The 20,254-nt window shown below is 35.1% G+C and overlaps 1 protein-coding gene across 5 annotated transcripts in view; it reads right to left on the bottom strand.

The window, feature by feature from the left end:
• Nucleotides 1–20,254, bottom strand: part of LOC115232652 (SAM and SH3 domain-containing protein 1) — a 382,483-nt gene that overhangs the window by 66,996 nt on the left and 295,233 nt on the right. For all 5 annotated transcript variants that reach the window (XM_029802657.2, XM_029802662.2, XM_029802660.2 and 2 more), the window contains one exon: nt 10,108–10,218. In XM_029802657.2, coding sequence (XP_029658517.1) covers nt 10,108–10,218 — 111 coding nt within the window. The remainder of the gene's footprint in view (nt 1–10,107; nt 10,219–20,254) is intronic.

Below are 20,254 nucleotides of genomic sequence, written 5' to 3'. Positions count from 1 at the left end.
GTTTTTTTTCTTTTCTTTTGATTCAATGTGAATCATATTGATGGGAAAGTAAGAGACATGTTAGTTAGTCTTTTGATATCTAACAGGTATTACTAGAGAAAAACAACTGATAACTGAAGATATCAAAGTAGAATCTGGTAAAGTAAAGTATACTTTTGAAAATCAGTTGTTTTCATTAAGTGGTGGTGGGGGGGGGCAGAATTAAAGAAACAATAGGGAGTGCAGTAGCTTGAGAGACAGGAGAGAGAGAGAGAGAGAGAGAGAGAGAGAGAGAGAGAGAGAGAGAGTGGAATCCAACATATAAGTGTGCTTTGGAAATCTACCTTTTCTGGATCCAATATGGTCTTTATTGAAGAGATGTAAGGAATACTCTAGAGAGAGTACTAGGATCTAACATGCTAGTTATTCTTTTGAAATCTGATGGATTTTATTGGAGAAAAAGTGCTGAATATTGTAGATATCTAAGTGGAATCTGATATGGTAACTGAGCTTTCTAAAACAGGTCTTGTTTTGTTTTTTGTGTGTTTGATTTTTTTTCTTGGTGGTGGAAAATATCTAATGTAGATTTTATTGAAGAGACAGTTAGGAATATTATCAAGAGAACACAAGAATATGACATGTAGGTATGCTTTTGAAATCTAGCTTTTTGGGATCCAATATGGATTTTATTGAAGGGGAAATTAAGGCATACTTGAGTGAAAGCATTGGGATCAGACATCGTAATTATTCTTTTGAAATCTAATGAATTTTAATGAAGAAAATGTGCAGAACATTGAAGATATCTAAGTGGAATCTCATATGGTAACCATGCTTTAAAATCAGTTGTTTTTTTCCTTTTTTTGTTTTTTTGTATTTTTGTTGGAGGGGGTGGAGCATCCAATGTAGATTTTATTGAAGAGACAGCAGAAATAACACTGGAATCTGACATAGTAGCTATTATTATGAAATTTAACTTTATTTTATTTTATTTTTGTATCCAATGTGGATTTTGCTGAAGAAGAGGTATGGAATTCTATAGATATCTAATTGGCTAACTGGGATTTGATATGGTAACTGTGCTTTTGAAAATCAGTTTTTTTATTTTTTGTTTTTTGTTTTTTAAGGGAAGAGTAGGGAAGAGATCCAATGTGTATTCTATTGAAGAGAAAGTAAAGGATACTGTAGAAAGATCACTGGAATTTGATATGGTAACTGTATTTTTCAAATTGAGTTTGTTTCTTTGTTTTTGTTTTGTTGGGTTTTTTTTTTTTTGTTTGTTTGTTTGTTTCTTCTTCAGCTGTCATTTAAACAAGTCAAGTGGAAAAAGGCATCAAACATAAACATCTTTATATCTGCACTTGATTTTTATTGAGCGATATCTTCTTCTTGTTACTATTGTTGTTGTCGTTGTTGTGGTTCATGGTGGCAGGAATGTGTATTTTAGCTGTTGTGATGGTGAGAGTGTGTGTGTTGTGGTCGTTATGGTGATGGCGATGGTATGTGTTGTTGTTGTTGTGGTGGTGGTGTTGTAGATGATGATGATGTGTTGTGGTGGAGGTGGTGGTGGTGGTATGTAACTTGCTGTTTTGTTGTTATAGTTGTGCACAGCTACCATTGTAGTTGTAAAACTGTTGTACATGTTGGTGATATTGATGTAGTGGCGGTAGTAGTGGAGTGGTGGTTTCTGTTGCTTTTCTGTTTACTGTTGATGCTGTACTTGTTGCTGTTGATGCTGTTGCTGTAGCTGCAGCTGTTGCTGTTGTAAATCACAACTGTGTACAACAACAACAACAGCAACAACAACCAAAAACAACAACAACTACAACAATAACCAAAACAACAGCAGTTACGATGTGTCTTCAATGGATTGGCATCATTACACAAGAGAAGAATTTACAAAACAAGCAAATACATATAAGTACAAAACAAAAACGAAATACAAAAGTAATTAATAAAAAGGGAAACACTGGAAACACAGCTGCTACAACAACAATAGACAAGAAAATCCAGCATTCTAAATCAGAGTCAATAGACTCCAGTTTGGAAGAGAGAATTCTTGTGAAGAGATTCCTCAACTTCACAGAGCGAAGGATTCCATTGATTGTATTTTAGTGAGGTTTAGATGGGGAGATGTTTAGAAATAGTGACGCTAACACATATGAGGTACTGTTGATGCTGACTGCTTTACATTGAGAGAGGATTTAATGCAGGGTGGGGGGACATATTATGGGGTTTTAATGTTATTTGTTAGTTTGCACCCCTAACTGCCTCCTAAAAAGACAAAAAAAAAACGAACCCTTTTTTTTTTTTCCATTTTGTTTTGCAAAATCAAGAAAAAAAACACTGAATAAAATAAAATAAAGTAAAACTAAATGTGCAATTTAAAAGTAAAAAAAATAATAAAAAAAGAGAGAGAGAAAAGGCCTTCCTAAATACATGAAGCATTTTATGGTGAGTGAGTGTGATTTGAAATCACAAACCAAGATTGATAGCTTCACAAGAACTGAAAGACTCTATTTGTCACAGAGATCAACTCTTAATCTCTAATGGAAGTAGGATGGATTAAAAGATGCTATTTGCTGAATAATTTTTAAACTGACTGAAATTCCAAATTCTAGATTCCTTTTTCTGTAGAAATCATTGCTTTGCCTTCTCCCCCCCCTCTCTCTCTGAGTCAACCCTAAATGAAATTAGAATTTGTAATTTCTGATGAATTACTGCCTGGCATTTAGTGTGAGAGAATGAAGTATTCTATGTAACTTTATTCACTTAAACCCTTCACCTCTCACCTTATCTAGCTGCAATCGCTTCACACACATTTTTGAATGTGAATAATATCACTCTGAAATGGAATCATTGACACAAATATAGTTCTCTGTTATAATTGCCATTGTGGATTAATGTTGCCTTTATTTTTCAATTTACCAATTAAAATAATAAGAAAAAAATTGTTAATCTTTTAGGCTTTGAAAGAGTGAATGAAATTTATTAATTATAAATATCTGATTTATCAAAACACATGTGCACACACACACACAAAACATGTTATCATACATATCTACATACATATATATATATATATATATATATATATATATATATATATATATATATATATATATATATATATATATATATACGTATATATCTTTTACTTGTTTCAGTCATTACAAAGTGGCAATGTTGGGACCGTTGCCTTGAGGAATTTTAGGTGAAAGAATCAACCCCAGTACATTTTAGTTTTATTTGGGTTTTTTGGGGGCTTTTTTGTTTCTTTTTAGCCTTGTTCTTATCCTACCTGGCTCTTTTGTCAGGCCACAAAGTTAGAGGGACATAAACACACCAACACCAATAGCCAAGCAGTGATGGGGAACAAACACAGACATAAAGACATACACATAATGTGTGTGTGTGTGTGTAGGTGCATATGTAGCTGTGTGGTAAGAAGCTTGCTTCCCAATCACATGATTCTGGGTTCAGTCCCACTGTGTGGCACCTAGTGCAAGTGTCTTCTACTATAGCCTCAGGTCAACCAATCCCCTTGTGAGTGAATTTGGTAGATGGAAACTGAAAGCAACCTGTCATATATATATATATATATATATATACCGGAGTAAACACATAAATGTGAAACAAGGTGGAAAAAAGATTACTCAAATACCAGTGGTAGAGTAATATTTCAGCTTTATATTTATACGTCTGTATATGTATGGGGTTCGCACGCATCTATTCTGTGTATGTTGATATATATGTATACTTTAATATGAATATGTATTGCTGTGTTATATTTTTAATGCATATTTTTAATGCATTTCAATTTCCATGTATTAATTATATTTCCTTCATTAAGGTCAATATGTATTTTATTCAATGTAAGGTTTTTCCTCCAATTTTATAATTTTTTGTATTTTTTATATTTTTTTATATTTTCTATCTATTTTTTATATTTAAAAAATTTTTTTTTATATATATATATATATATATTTGAACTCATCTTTCTTTATTGCTCGAAAATTGGCCGTTATTTCTTAAGGGCCAATCAAACAAGTCCATTTTTTAAAGGTGTAGCGTTTGTAATAGTCTGGATAGAATTCACATATCGGTTCCATTCTAGCAGAAACTGTCCGACGAACGGCAATGGGAAACTCAGAGTAACAGGTTTTGTTGAATTTTCTTCTGCTTTAAATAAAGTATATATATATATATATATATATATATATGTGGTGTGTGTGTGTATATTTATGTGTATGTGTGTGTCTTTGTGTCTGTGTTTGTTCCTCCACCATCGATATATATATATATATATATATTATATGTAGGGTAAAATCCAAGCTGTGCCTTCTTGAAGTACATCTGCTTAGTCTAGTATTATGATCCAATATGTGTTTGCTGTTGTAGTTGTATTGATGTGAGGTGCATATCAGAGTTGAAAATTCTGGAAATATTCTTGGCAGAGATTTTATGTAACAAAAAAGGAAGCTGGAAAATATTTTTGGTATCATTTATTCACCATTAAATATGTTACACTTGCTAAAGGGATCACAAAGTTGCACATGTTAGAAAAACATCTAAGAAATTTTATATTAGAAATTCTTCAGACTGAGAATCAAATAATACCGAAAATCATATTATTCAATACAATTGTATATTCACAGATCAATGTAAATAAAGAAAGCTAACTTTCTTTATTTGAATTGATTTGTGAATATACAAATGTATTGTATAATGTGTAGCAAGCATGCATATTGAGGCAAATATATAAACATAATTTCTTCCACTCTGAGATTGCTACTACATGAAGAAAGCTGTGAAACAGCCGTAATCTTAAGGATGAAAAGTGATTAAGTTAATATATTCACCTCACCTACCTCCTGACTTTTGTGGTTTATGATACACATCATGAAATAATTTCATCAATTGGATCTTCTGGAATTTAGCTGTAAGGACACTCTACATTACATTTGCCTATTGAATTACTATGTGGATTGTTAACTGAGTCTGTAAAAGGAGCTTTCTGTGATATAACCACACAATTTTCTGAATCCATACCTTATGCTACAAATTTATACATACATACATACATACATACATACATCATTAGCATCATTTAATGTCTGTTTTCCATACTGGCATGGATTGGATGGTTCCATTAAAAGTGACAGGTCAGAAAACTGCACCAATCCCGTCTGTCTACTTTGGCATGGTGTCTACAGTTGGATGCCCTTCCTAGTGTCAGCCACTTCACAGAATGTATGAGGTACTTTTTATAAGGCACCAGCAGCAGTGAGGTCACCAACTAACTTGCAAGACAGGACCCTTTTTTGAGGTGGGGAGTAGTATTGAGGGACAGACAAAGGAGTTTTGCATTAGAGGTGGGAAAACATGGCTACCACAGGTGGGGAGAGAGAGTGGAGAGTGCAAAAGGAGAGTTGCAGATGGAGAGAGGGTGTAATGAGTAGGTACAGGTAGAAGGAGGGGGTATTGAGAGGATATGTTTTCGGGGAAGAGATTCAATGTGGATGGGGGAAGATTTTGTATGGGAGATGGGGCATGAACTTAAAGGATATATCTGCGTGGCCTTGATTTTACATAGGTGAGTGATTCTTCTTAAACTCAGCAAATTACCAATTGCCTTGTGTGTATCTATCTATCTATCTGTCTGTTTGTCTGTATTTATATATGTATATATATATATATATATATATATATATATATATATATATAACTAATTTAGACACAAACCACCACTCCACAGCTCAGTCAATGAAGAACCTCTCCAAAACCATGCTGTGAGACATATACCATACAAAATACTAATCTAAAATTTTGATAATATGTAATATTGAACAGTAAGATTATTACAATCATATAATATATAAGAACAAATACTTTTAAAATCACAGCGAATACCATACAAAGAAACATTAATTATCAAAATATGAATCTAAAATCAAATAAAGTATAAGTTGAACAATAAAAATTAATATAATAATATAATAAATAAAAGTAAGTACTTGTACATCGATATATATATATATATATCTTTTATTCGTTATCATCATCATCATCATCATCGTTTAGCGTCCGCTTTCCATGCTAGCATGGGTTGGACGGTTCAACTGGGGTTTGGGAAGCCAGAAGGCTGCAACAGGCCCAGTTTGATCTGGCAATGTTTCTACGGCTGGATGCCCTTCCTAACGCCAACCACTCCATGAGTGTAGTGGGTGCTTTTTACGTGCCACCGGCACAGGTACCAGACGAGTCTGGCAAACGGCCACGATCGGATGGCGCTTTTTATGTGCCACCGGCACGGGGGCCAGGCGAGGCTGGCAACGGCTACGAACGGATGGTGCTTTTTACGTGCCACCAGCATGGGGGCCAGGCGAGGCTGGCAACGGCCACATATAATTCTTTTAATTGTTTCAGTCATTTTGACTGTGGCCATGCTGGAGCACTACCTTAAAGGGCTTTTAGTCGAAGCAATTGACTCCAGGACTTATTCTTTGTAACGTATCCTATTGGTCTCTTTTGCTGAACCACTAAGTTATGGAGATGTAAGCACACCAACATCGATGGTGGAGGAACAAACACAGACACAAAGACACACACATACACATAAATATACACACACACACACACATATATATATATATATATATATATATATATATATATACATGTTAGTCACTCAATTTCAGCATAGTTATATAACAAGAAAGTACTTAGTCTCATTTTATGGCACCTTCATCAAGTGCCTTCTATTATAGCCAATGAAAACTGTGTAAGTTAAATGTTAAATAGAAACTGAAAGAAACCTGTGTGTGTGTGTGTGTGTGTGTGTGTGTGTGTGTGTGTGTGTGTGTCTGTATGTGTGCTTTGCAAAATGAGGTGTGTTGTTGTTATGTATCCTATCCACAAATCCTTTTTAACTTTGTATGTTCAAAGACATATAAAATATAAGATCTTGTATTTGGAAAACAGATAAGTGTTAGTGAAAAAAAAAGTATCTGGCTGTAAAACAATACCTTGATAGCATATACAAGAGGGTACTAAACAGTTCCTAGCTTTGGATTAAAAAAATGGAAAATCAGTTAATTATGATTCTATTCAACATAATCCCCTCTCAGATTCACATACTTATGGCAGCAGTCCTTCAGTTTTCCTAAGCCCTCTAAAAGAACTTGGTCAAGAACTTTTCAGGACTTCCTCACGTGTCTAAACTGTGCTAGCATAGAAAAACAGACATAAAAATGTATGAACGAATACACGCACACACAAACTGTAAAAAGTGATAGTAAAGAACTGTGCATGATATAACAAAATGTTATATTTGGCAAATAAATTGAGGTGCCATAAGGAATGAGCCTGACAGTGAAAAAGATTGAGGCATGAAGAAGATGCTGTTGAAATAATCGGCAGAGCTGATTCTCTCCAAGAACCAATATAACTTAAAGAGAAGACTGTGATTTGATACTAATTGAAGTAAAATGGCCATCATAAATTGTTCTGTGATTCTATCAATTTTACAGAGTGAAGACAAGCATGGTACAATGAAGTGATCAATCAATAGAAAGCAAAACCGTATACACATACATGTATATATATATATATATATATATACACATATACACACACATACATATACATACTTACACACACACACATATATGTATATATATACATAAGGATATATACACACACACAAGTACCCAAACAAAAATATACACAGAAAAACAAATCATATAAATACAGAGAAACATACTCAGACAGATGTGTATGTGTGTGTGTTTGTATGTGTGTATCCACACATGCATATGTTAAATTATAAGTATGCACATACACAACTTGCAAATACAGACACGTATACATATACACAGGTCAAAACATATACACATATCAATATACATACACACATGCAGACTAACACACAACAAGCACAAAGATACACGCACACACATATACATATACACAAAACAATGATGTGTATGTGTACACACACACACACACACTGCCATATTTGGTGAGGAGATGGGTGTCACTGAAGAAGCGGAACGGATTCAATGAATTCTCCAAGATCAGTTGAAAGACATTCCCAGCTTTTTGCAGCAAGTCATTCTGGCAACGTTCCAGAAAAGGAAGCAGCAATAACAGACTCTTTTACTATAGATTACAATACTAATCACCATTTCCACAGAGCACAACACACAGCTATGCTTGTTACTGGTCAATAGAGGAGCTGAGCCCTAAATAAAGATTTTTAGGGCTCTTTGTTACAGCCCCTGCTGTTGCTGTTAGTCTTGGTTGACAGCATTGGATTGTGAGAGATAGGGGCAGGGTTAGATGGGACATCTGACTGCATGAATGGCTGAACACAAGAGCGGCGATGCAGGAAGGTAGAAAGCATGAGAGCGAATGAGGGAGAAACAATAGAAAGGATGAGGCTGGGTCAGAATGAATGATGGTGGGAGGTTGCACAGGAGGAGCAGAATGGTGAGGTATCAGGTCCCATAGCAACAGGAAGGTTAGGAATGTAATTCATCAAGACAAAAATGATGAGTTGTGATTTTTTTTTTTAAAGTAGAGAAAAAGCCCAGACACAGATGGTGGGAGAGGAGGGTTGAATGGTTGCATGCGTGGGGTGGGGAGAGAAATGGAAGAATAAAAAGGGAACATGGAACATGATAAATTGTTGATTTTCCTCTCAGGAATTGAACCAGATCACAGTACTATACAGTAGGACATGGTGAAGGGGTGAGAGAGAGAGAGAGAGAGAGAGAGAGGAATTCCATTGCAACAGGGCTGTGGAATTGGTAAATGATGGCACCAGTTCATAGTTTCAATGCTGAGATTTTCAATTGGAAGGAGATAAAAAGAAGAGGAGGAGGAGGAGGAGGAGGAAGCGTAGTAATTAAATTTTATTTTATTGATTTATGTTTTGATTTGTTGGTATTTAATTAAGTAATTTATTTTATGTTTACAATTTTTGATTTTAAATTTTGCAATTAGTATTTATTACATCAAGGTCTCAAGCATGTAGATTGTGTATATAAATTAGAAAGTTTGCATGTAATAAACAAGTGATTCATGTATATTTATAAGTATCCACATTCTTGAGAACTTCAAATGACATTTTCTCCAGTCACGTCTACATACATTCATTTACACACATGACCTTCCACACACACACACAAATTTATATGAATATGTATTTATAAGGATGATGGATTTATATCCACGAGGATGCACACACATATATATGTGCATGTATCATTGAGTGGCTGTATGTATATATGTGTGTATATGTAAATATGTGTGCATTTATATGTGTATGTGTGTGGACAGTAATGCCTGACTGGCCCCCATGCCAGTGGCATGCAAAAAGCACCCACTACTCTCTCGGAGTGATTGGTGTTAGGAAGGTCATCCAAATGTAGAAACCTTACTAGATCAGATAGTCAAACCACCTAACCCATGCCAGCATGGAAAGTAGACGTTAAACAATGACAACGCTGATGATGAGGAGATATATATATATATATATATATATATAATATATATATATATATATATATATATGGAGAATTCACAAAAAACGAAAGATGAAGACAGGTTTTGTAGACAACAAACAGATGATGTATTAGTATAACGCTCAGGAAGTGAAAAAGTCTTTAACGTTTTGAGTCTACACTCTTCCACAGAAAGGAACACAGAAAGAAACAAAGAGAGAAAATAATGTGTAGTGGCTAGCGATCTATCATGGCCAATCAATATCTATCTATCTCTCTCTCTCTATATATATATATATATACACACACACATACAAATGTACAAGCACACATTTATATACACACATATGCATACACACATATATACTATATATACATCTACAGCCACGTACTGATACATGTACGTTCATATGTACGTTTATATATATGTATATATATTTGTACATATATATATGTATGTGTGTATATATACATATATGTATATATATATATATGAACATATACATATGTATGTGTGTATATATACATATATGTATATATATATATATGAACATATACATATAGGTATGTTTGTGTATGCACAGATATTCAGCTGTACTTTACGTATTATTAGATCCCTTACCTTGATGCTGTTTATAGGAGAACTTGTTCCTGCCAGATTTACGAAGACCCATATTCCGAAAGAGTTTCCCTAATGCTGTTGTTTTCTTCTTGCTCTCAACCATATCCTTCTCTGCAAAACAATAATAATAACCCCAGTGTCACTTTGATGGCATACGCTGCTCTGTCATTCAATAATAATAATAATAATACTAATAACAATAACAATAATAGTAATAATAATAATAATAATAATAATAATAATAATAATAATAATAATAGCAATAATAACAACAACAATTGTATTGTTTATTTGCCAGAAAGGTAATAGAAGGATGGAACATCCCAAGGAAAAGAAATTCCAAAAATATCAATAGAAGGGATTTACATAGAAATAAGAAAAAGACAAACAGGTATGGAAAATAATGGTATGAAAGTTATGAAATGAGACATCCCACTTAGCTGGGGACAATTATCTGATTGAAGGTGGGGGCACAATCAAGGAACTCCTCAGATTTGGGATTTCTAGAACTGCCAAACAGTAAATACCCTCTCCTCACTGGGTACTCCAGCCTACAGATACATGCTCATATGAAACACCATTCACTCAGGCCTTGTTCACTGCCCTCACTCATCTTTCAGCAAATTTGCTGGAGGGTAGCACCTCCCCTTTCTACCCTCACTTTCCTCTTCAGTTGGAGACTGAAGAAGCTGATGATGATGATGGTTTGGCCAAAGAAGGTGTCAGTCTTTAGTCCTTTTGGTCCTATCCATGATAGAATCACTTTTGTCATTACCACCAGGGAGAAGGAAATTACTTGCTCTTCTTGACCAAAGAAAAGTGGTGGGCTCTTAGCCAGATCCATCCTGCACCGAACAGAATGTTTGGAGAACAGTTTTGTCCCTTGCACACATAATGAGGCAAACCTGGCTAACTACATTACCACCCCTGGAGGGGTTATCATGAACTGGGAATACTACCCCAGTTATAGCAACAACAACAGCAATAATTATAATAATAACAATAATAATAATAATAATAATGATGATGATGATGATAATAACAGTTTCAAATTTTGTCACAAGGGCAGCAATTTTGGGGGAGGAGATGAGTTGATTAGATTGACCCCAGTATTCAACTGGTACTTAATTTATCGACCCTGAAGGTATGAAAGCAAAGTCGACCTCGGCAGAATTTGAACGCAGAACAGCAACAAGCATGCTAACAATTCTGCCAGCTCACCACCTTAATAATGATAATGATAATAATAATAATAATAATAATGATAATGATAATAATAACAACAATTAAACAGAAGTCCATAGATTTTTAAAGAAGAATGAATTAACCTAATATACAACTAGTACTTATATTTTTCTATGATGGTGACGGTGCTGGTGCTGATGGTTGTGATAAAGGTAGTGATGATGGTGGAGGTAGTGGGGGTGATTATGATAAAGGTGGTGATGGTGATGGTGGTGGTGGTGGTGGTAGAGGTGGTTCAGTGATGATGGTGGTAGTGATGATAATGATGATGATGCAGTTATTTTAATTGACTTTGATCTAATGATATGATTTAAAATTATATCTTCCAGATGGCACTCTCCTGTCCTTTATACAGGCATAATGCATCTAGGAATACATGATCCAATATGTCATTGTTTTATTAAGACTAGTGCAATCAATACGAGGAAGGTTTGGCTGCTATTTCTAAAAGATCAAATGACCATGCAGAGACTCTGCCATTGACTTGTTGCTGATAATGATGGTGATGATGATAATAATGTGGAAGAGGAGATGGAGGAAGAGGGGGGAAGAGGACAAACCGAGCCTGGGGTGAGGTTAGCAACTGAGTGGTTGAAGTAGCAGACAAAATGAAATGTCAACAGGTGATGTTTAGAAGACAAGAGACAAAGGTCAATGGTTGCTACACCAGCCAAGAGGAGAGGTCAATGGTTAGTGGTAGCAGACAAAATGAGAAGTTAGTGGTTCATATTTTGTGAGCAGCACTGTAGTATGTCTGGCTGGGGTTAACACAGTTAATCGCTCACCTAGCTATAAACTGAGTCCTATGAGGTGGTATATCATAACTGTCCACCTGGCCATAAATAGTTACTACAAGGTGGTGTATCTCTCATCTACAGGGAATGACACTGATAATGACATACTGACTTATAGCTCGAAGTCCAATTCTTTCCATACCCCAAAATATCTACAGATCAATACTGCACATCTTTATGAAAACTGAAGTGAAGTTTCATAAAGACTATTAGGGATTCTTGTGGTTTGTTAAAAAAAATTAGCAAGAACTCCTAGCTATGTTACAATTTTAGTAAACTAAATATCTGTTGAGCATGGTAGATCCACTCCAAACTGTTGAACATCACACAACTTCTCATGTTAATCCTATATCTATAGCAGATAGAAAGGTTTATGTTGATCCAATATCTATACCAGACAAAAGAGTTTCACAAAATATAGGCTTCCCCTTTAGGATTAGAAAATACTTTCAGGTCTGTTCAGTCACTCGTTCTTTTGTGGTGGTGCTGTTACAATGTCACATCCCACCAAAATGATCTGACTATTTGGGAGAATCATCTCTTACCAACACTGAAAACAAATTACTAACATATATGTTCATTGTCTATTTGTCTGTTTGTTCAACCACAACCTCGGCAGATCTTGAGTCTCTGAACAAGCAAAGCTGTCTACCACTCTAGCTTTCATCAACCTTATTGAAATTTCTCTCACTATAACCCCATACTAAGCACAAACAAAATACAATATTTCTTCTCCATAACTGCAACTCTCAAAATACATCTTTGTCCTCATTTTCCCTCCGATACAAGTAACAGCTGACCATCATCCACATCAATCTCGGCAATAGGGGAGTACCACCAAAAGCCCAAGGTATTGCCCTTCTCTTTTGGCCAAATGATATAAATTATAAAAACAGGTCTGTCAAGTATGTTTGTCAAACATTAAACATGATTCTGTTATTAAAATGTTTGTCAAACATTACAACTATATCAAACATGACAACATGCCAAAGAAGCATTCAGTTTTCAAATAGTACAACTCTTTTAAACATGTTTGTCATTACAACTTCATCAAACATTACAATATGTTTGCCAGGCATTACAGGTTAGTCAGTGAACTACAATATTTCACATGGAGGTAACATGTCAATAAAACCATGGACACTAGCAGACTACTCATTGAATGTCACTAGGGTTTAATGGTATCACATGGTAGGCTAAACTAGATGTGTGAAGTGGATAGCATACAGTGAGAACACAATATCAAATGGAGGTGTTGACTGTTCAAGGTGGAGACAACATGAAGGTCACAAAAAAGTCAACAGTTTGGTCATTGTTTTACACTGTTTTGGTTGGTATATTTTCTGGCCATCTTCCGGTGTTTCACATTTGAATATGTGAGGATATCCACATGTGTGCATCTGTAGAAAAGATTTGTGTGTCTGTGTAGTAAAAGGTTCTGTGCATGGGTTGTGAGTAACTGATTTATTTCTGTTTCTGTGTATACATGCCTGTACTATGTCGTGTTAGTGTAAGTGTATGCATGTATGTGTCTGTGTGCATTTGTGTTAGAGTGTGTATGCATGTGGGTGCATATATGCATGTGCTAGGTAGAAATGATATCCAAACCAAAGAGGCAATCAGAACCTGAAGACTGTTAAAAGATACACCAAGTGAACTGTTGTGTTTAAAGTAACAGGAAACATGAAATAAATAAACTTTAAGAGTCTACCTCTACACAAAACTGAGAACTGTACTTGGAGACAAGTGGTTCAAGTTGGTCAGGGTTGAGGAAATAAATCACAAAGTAAAAACTAAACTAGTCATGATGTAGGAGGAATGGAAACAAACGACAACAACTACAATAATGACAACAACAACAACATCAACCAAGAATGAACAGGAGCACTAATTTGCATAATACATGACCACAGAGATAACAAAACAAAGTAAGGGGTGTCATAGAGAAGTGAAATACCCAACATCATACGAGGTTAGCCCAAATTCATAGGAACTCTACAAGAAAAGAAGATGACAGAAATAGCAACAAAAACGAACATTTTAACAATAATTTGTAACTGGCTTTTAGACTTCTAAAATAAGGAAATTTACCAAAACATTTATTATAGTTTAAGTGTAACAGATTAACTAACAGACTGTGAAAACACAAGCAAAAAATAAACATAGTTTATATATATATATATAAATTTAGTAAAGTTCATGTATTTGATAAAATTGTAGGTAATGAAGAGTACAGAATGAGAAATCATTAGACAAATTTTCAAAATTTACCAAATTATTTTTGCCAATAGAGATTGCTACTAGTTCTCAGGAGCATTGGTTTTATTTGTGTAAATATACGTGATTTTAGGTGAATAAAAAAAGGTTAGTGCTAGCAAAGCCCCTGACCATAAACACTGTCTCAAAAACTCCTACTCGATCCATGCTAATGCAGAAAAGCTGACATGGAACAATGATTATACATGTGCATGTACATATATATATATATATGTATCTGTGTATGTTTGTATGTATATATGTATGTGTATATATATATATATATATATATATATATATATATACGAGAGTATTGCTTTCCAGTAAAGAATAGCCCGTGAGGGAAAATTATACATAAAAGCAAATAAATGGCACAACGAAGTATATATATACATACATACATAGATATATATATATATAAATACAAAATGGGACAAGAACGCAAAACATCCAGAAGACCATACAAACAACATGGACAGGTCATTCGAAGCCTTTAATCTTCAGTCAAGAACCAGATCATCGTTGCAATATATATATATATATATATATATATATATATATACATACATACACATATCTATTTAGCTGTCTAAGAATCCATAGGTCAGTAAAAATATGCACTTGTATATTTGTTAGTAGAGTAGGTGTATTAATCGAAATGTACAGTATTATACATCCATCATGGCCAACCTTGCCAACTGGTTTCACACTAGGAGTTCAATGGAGTGTTAGGTAGCATTCCAATTATGTAACCCTGTGCTCTTCAAAGATGGCAGTTATGGAATGAAATATGACGACTGCTCTCATACTGCACTTCAATTAGTGAGTGTGTGTGCATGCGTGTCTGCGCATGCATGTGTGTGTGTATAGGCTCATCTTTGTCAGCATTGGCATTCTTTTATCAACCAGACTGGAAATTCACCTCAGCTTTATCAATGTACACATACATTTAAAATAACCTAATAACCTGGTCAGTGTTTTTACACTCTCATACAGACATAAAAGATTTTGGTAAAAACCCAGCCGCCATCTGTATGTGGTTATTGATTTCAAAATTTGAAAGGTCTGAATTTAAGATCTGAGTTTTTATCAAATTACAAACGCACTCCCTAATATCTATTAGTATGTCATGCGACCCCAAATGAATAATGCCATATGTACGTATAAATAAAGGAAAATTATTAGTTCCCACATTCATATTTTATCAGGCTACTTATCTCCATTCCTGAAAAATTCTCCTTTAACCCTTTAGCATTCAGATTATCTGTCAAATGTAATGCTTATTTATTTACAATGTTTGGAATTAATCAAGCATCATCTCATATCTCTGAGATGTCAATGACGTTTATTTTTAGAATGACATAACAGGGTAGGTATGAGAGATCACATCTGGCTGCTTTATATGCTAACAGGTCGAAGAAGCTGTTTTTCTTGTATCTCATCTTTATTCCTCTTGCATGCTTCATACGTTTTAAATTAAATTTTCTTATATCATTGCCAGCATATCATTTTTTTTTCCTTTTATCCATTTACAAACTTCTTCTGGACCATACATAATGTTAGCCACATCCATACTTTTCTACACCATACATGCATCTTTCTGCATCTATTTGTGTTGTTTCTTTATTTTCATTTTTTAAATGCATAATCTAAGCCACTCAAACTTTTCTTATCTCTCCTAACTTTCTATTTAGATAGCAGTTGCTTTATGTTCTCAATTAACATTGAATTTCAATATCATGACAAGCCAAACTTGCCACGATATTCAATTATTTCCTGAATGTTTTATGATATGTATTGGTTTCTTTCTTCTGTTGTCCATAACTTTCAGAAGAAAGGCAGTGAGAAACTCAGAGTTATGATTCATGAGTTTTAAAGAGCCCAGTATTCAGTACCCACTCTTGTCTCTCTTTTTTGCCTTGTAGCAATTATACATATATACATATATGTGCATGTGAGTGTGTGTGTGTGTACATACCATTGGCAGAAGATTACCAAGGAGTTTGAATCAAACTATTTTGATTTGTATATCTATCTATCTATCTATCTATCTATCTATCTATCTATATATATATATATATATATATATATATATATATATATATATCATCATCATCATCATCATCATCATCATCATCATCGTTTTACAACCATTTTCCATGCTAGCATGGGTTGGACGGTTCGACTGGGATCTGGGAAGCCAGGATGCTGCACCAGGCTCCAGTCTGATCTGGCAGTGTTTCTACAGCTGGATGCCCTTCCTAATGCCAACCACTCCATGAGTGTAGTGGGTGCTTTTTACATGCCACCGGCACAGGGATCACAACTACAATTTCCATTGATTTTTGATGTTGATGTACTTGACTCAATAGGTCTCCTCAAGCACAGGGTCGAAACAGTGTTTCTTTACTTGCCACCTGCACAGGAGTCAGTCCAGCGGCACTGGCAACTGCCGGGTGCTAGTCATAGGATTGGTTCAACTTCGATTCCGATTTCACTTGCTCCAACAGATGTATGTAATGTTAAAGCGTTGTACCTGATTCATTTGGAAATTCATTTTCCCAAATTATTTAAATTAATATATATATATATATTATATATATATATATATATATATATATATATATATATATATAATAATAATAATAATAATAATAATAATAGTAATAATAATAAAGGGTAAAATTAATTAATAATTAATAATTTTACCAAGTAGTTCGGTATGTTAAAAGAACCATTATCAGTAAACTTAAACAAAAATTTTATAATTATGAGTATAATTATAAAATTTTATATATATATATATATATATTCAGGAACAGCTTAATGCATTGGTGAACAGTCAACAGCATTGGAGAGCATAAAGATTAAAGTTGTAGTTGAAAAAAAGGTAACTGACATGGAGGGCTGGAAATCATCTGAATATTGAAAAAGTGTTACCTGTATCATGATGATTCGTGCTGAGTATTAAAATGTTAATGTTATGACTGCTAGTCAATGCTCTGTGAACACTGTAAAGTCTGTAAGATGTGATATGGACAGCTATACAATGAAAACTATGAAACCATGGCCAGCAGGAAGGGATACAGCAGATGTTCTGACTGTGTCCGCAAGCCGGAATTCATCCAAGAATTGCAAGACAAAGTGATGGAAGATCCAAGAAAGGGAATCTGGGCTTTAGTGAGAGAGATGAGTGAGGGGGTTGCCATCATGAAGCTAGCCCTAAAGGAGGGCTCATGCACGAGGTACAACAAACAAATTCTGACAACCAAGACCCAGAAGAACTGCTTGATGAAAAGCAAAGAGACTTTGAATAAGCTGAGGTATCCTGTGGAGCCAGAGATGACCTGGTTTTTCTCAGATGAAAAGAACTTCTACTAGTATCACTTGTACAACACCCAGAACAGGTAGCCTGCCTACTGTCTATGTCATGTCTCATTGTATCATGAAAACCATTTCCCCCCCACACTGTAATGGTTTGTGGGTGTGTAATGTCACCTTAGTAAGGGTGATGTGATGCCACTTCAAATTTTTGAACAGAGCCTTAGGATCAATTCAGACATCTTTGGCGATACTGCTGGAGATTGTGATCAAACCCTGGATGGAAATGGTTGCCTCTTGAAGACCATATGTGTGACAGCAGGACTCAGCTCCTTGCCATAAGAGTCAGGAGCAGTTGTCAGAGAATTTCTATGACTTCACTAGCCCCTGACTTCACCAGTTCCACTGATTATAATCCCATGGATTACAATGCACAGGGTGCAATTTCAAAAGACATCAACTGCTTTTCCTGCAACACAACACCAAGGCCATGCTGGTGACCAAGACCAAGGAGGTGTTCAAAGATCTTTCCAGAGTCACAGTGAGAAATGCATGCACCAGGTTCCAGAGCTGTCTTGAGGCCATGGTGAAGCAGAGAGTGGCTACATTGAGTGAACAGTTATCTCCCAGCCATAATCTAGTTGGTATTTTTTGAATTTTAAAATAGTTTAAATTTTAAGTAGAATGTAATGTTTTCTCTTCCTTTCATGCAAACTGCCAAGTTTAGACTGAACACCCCTCCCCCCTCTCTCTCTATATATATATATGACTGCAGCTACATGGCTGAAATGAGTAAAAGAATACACACACTCACACACACATATAACTTAGTGGTTCAGCAAAAGAGTCTGACAGAATAAGTACTAGGCTTACAAAGAATAAGTCCTAGGGTCGATTTTTACGACTAAAGGAATTGCTCCAGCATAGCCACAGTCAGATGACTGAAACAAATAAAAGAGTAAAAGAGAATGTATGTATGTATGCATGTGTATATATGTATGTGTGTATGTATGCATGGTTTTAATTGACTGTATTTTGTCCTAAAATCTACATTAAGCTATGAATATGCTAATTTTGATAGTTGAGTACTGAGCTATTTTTAATATTGCAGTTATTTTCTGTGGAGATGAAACATGGAGAAAATTATGCATATGAAGAAAATACAAGCTACTGCTGGAATAATCAGTTTTTCAAAATAATGCCAGCAGTGTTTTATGGAGTTGGATTTAAATTTTATTAAAACATTTTAAAAACATATAGAAAGGGAAGTTTTAAAATTTGGTTTACAATTTGTCATGCTTATAAGAGTGTCATTCACTGGTGTGTTCAATACAATTAATGTTAGACGAATGAGAAGTAAGTCTTTGAAAATATGGAGAGACTCATTCATGGCCAAACTGGATACCAAATGGGTATCACTCTTTGCTGTTGTTGTTCAGCTTTGGGTTAACTTAGATCAAGTAGAGCTATGACCAAAGATATCCTAACAATAACCATTCCATCTGTTCATAATTGACTTCAAATTAAAAATGGTAGAGAATGATTTGGTTACTATTTCTAGCAGGTTGAGCAACCTAGTAGAGACCTTGCTATTGTCTTTAGTGCTAGAACAGCTTGCTATGATGGAATTTCCATCACTTTTGACAACAAAAAGTCGAATATTTAAGTGGATTGTGAGATTATAGTGGCTCATATTCAACTTGAATACTAGAGATAAATGGCATTTATTTACAACAATTCATGTAATATCAAGACAAGGAAATACAAACATGCTCTTTCTCACACTTATACGCATACATTCAAATACACATACATGGCCTCATGGAGGCAAAGTGGCAGAGTTCATTTCGAGCGTTAGGCCTCATGCATGCCAAGTGGCTGAGTTCCTTTTGAATGTTGGGCCTCGTGGAGGCAATGACCAAGACCTTTGGCATTATGTCGTGCTTGAGAAGAAGACCCATCAAGCTGAGCAAAATTGCAATTGTGGCAGATACCGGTGTCACGCAAATGGCACCCATGCCACTAGCACATAAAAGCACCCATTACACTCTCAGAGTGGTTAGCATCAGGAAGAGCATTCAGCCATAGAAAACCATGCCAAATCAGACTGGAGTCTGGTGCAGCCTTCCAGCTTACCAACTTTGGTCAAACCATCCAACCTATGCCAACATGGACAATGGATGTTAAATGATGATGATGATGATGAAACACACACAAACATATATACATATCATGTAACCATGTGACTGACCAGCCTATCGGATGTTGTTATACATTGCTGGTCACAATGCACTTTACATCGTTTTAGCTTTCGAATGATGTCATCCCACTGGCAAAGCAAGTGGATTGACATTCCTCTTGATTGGAAAGCCAGTCTGTTGCAGGGGTTATTCATTTACAGTTGAGCGGATTGGGATATAAAAAAAAAAGTGTTTTGCTCAAGAACACAACACACTGCTCAGTCCAGGAACCAAATCCACAATCTTGTGGTCATGATCATTAATGCAATACCCTAACCACTAGGCCAAATG

The sequence above is a fragment of the Octopus sinensis genome, linkage group LG2 (assembly GCF_006345805.1).
Source record: "Octopus sinensis linkage group LG2, ASM634580v1, whole genome shotgun sequence".
NCBI classification, from domain to species: domain Eukaryota; kingdom Metazoa; phylum Mollusca; class Cephalopoda; order Octopoda; family Octopodidae; genus Octopus; species Octopus sinensis.
This window is presented reverse-complemented; position numbering and strand designations above follow the sequence as displayed.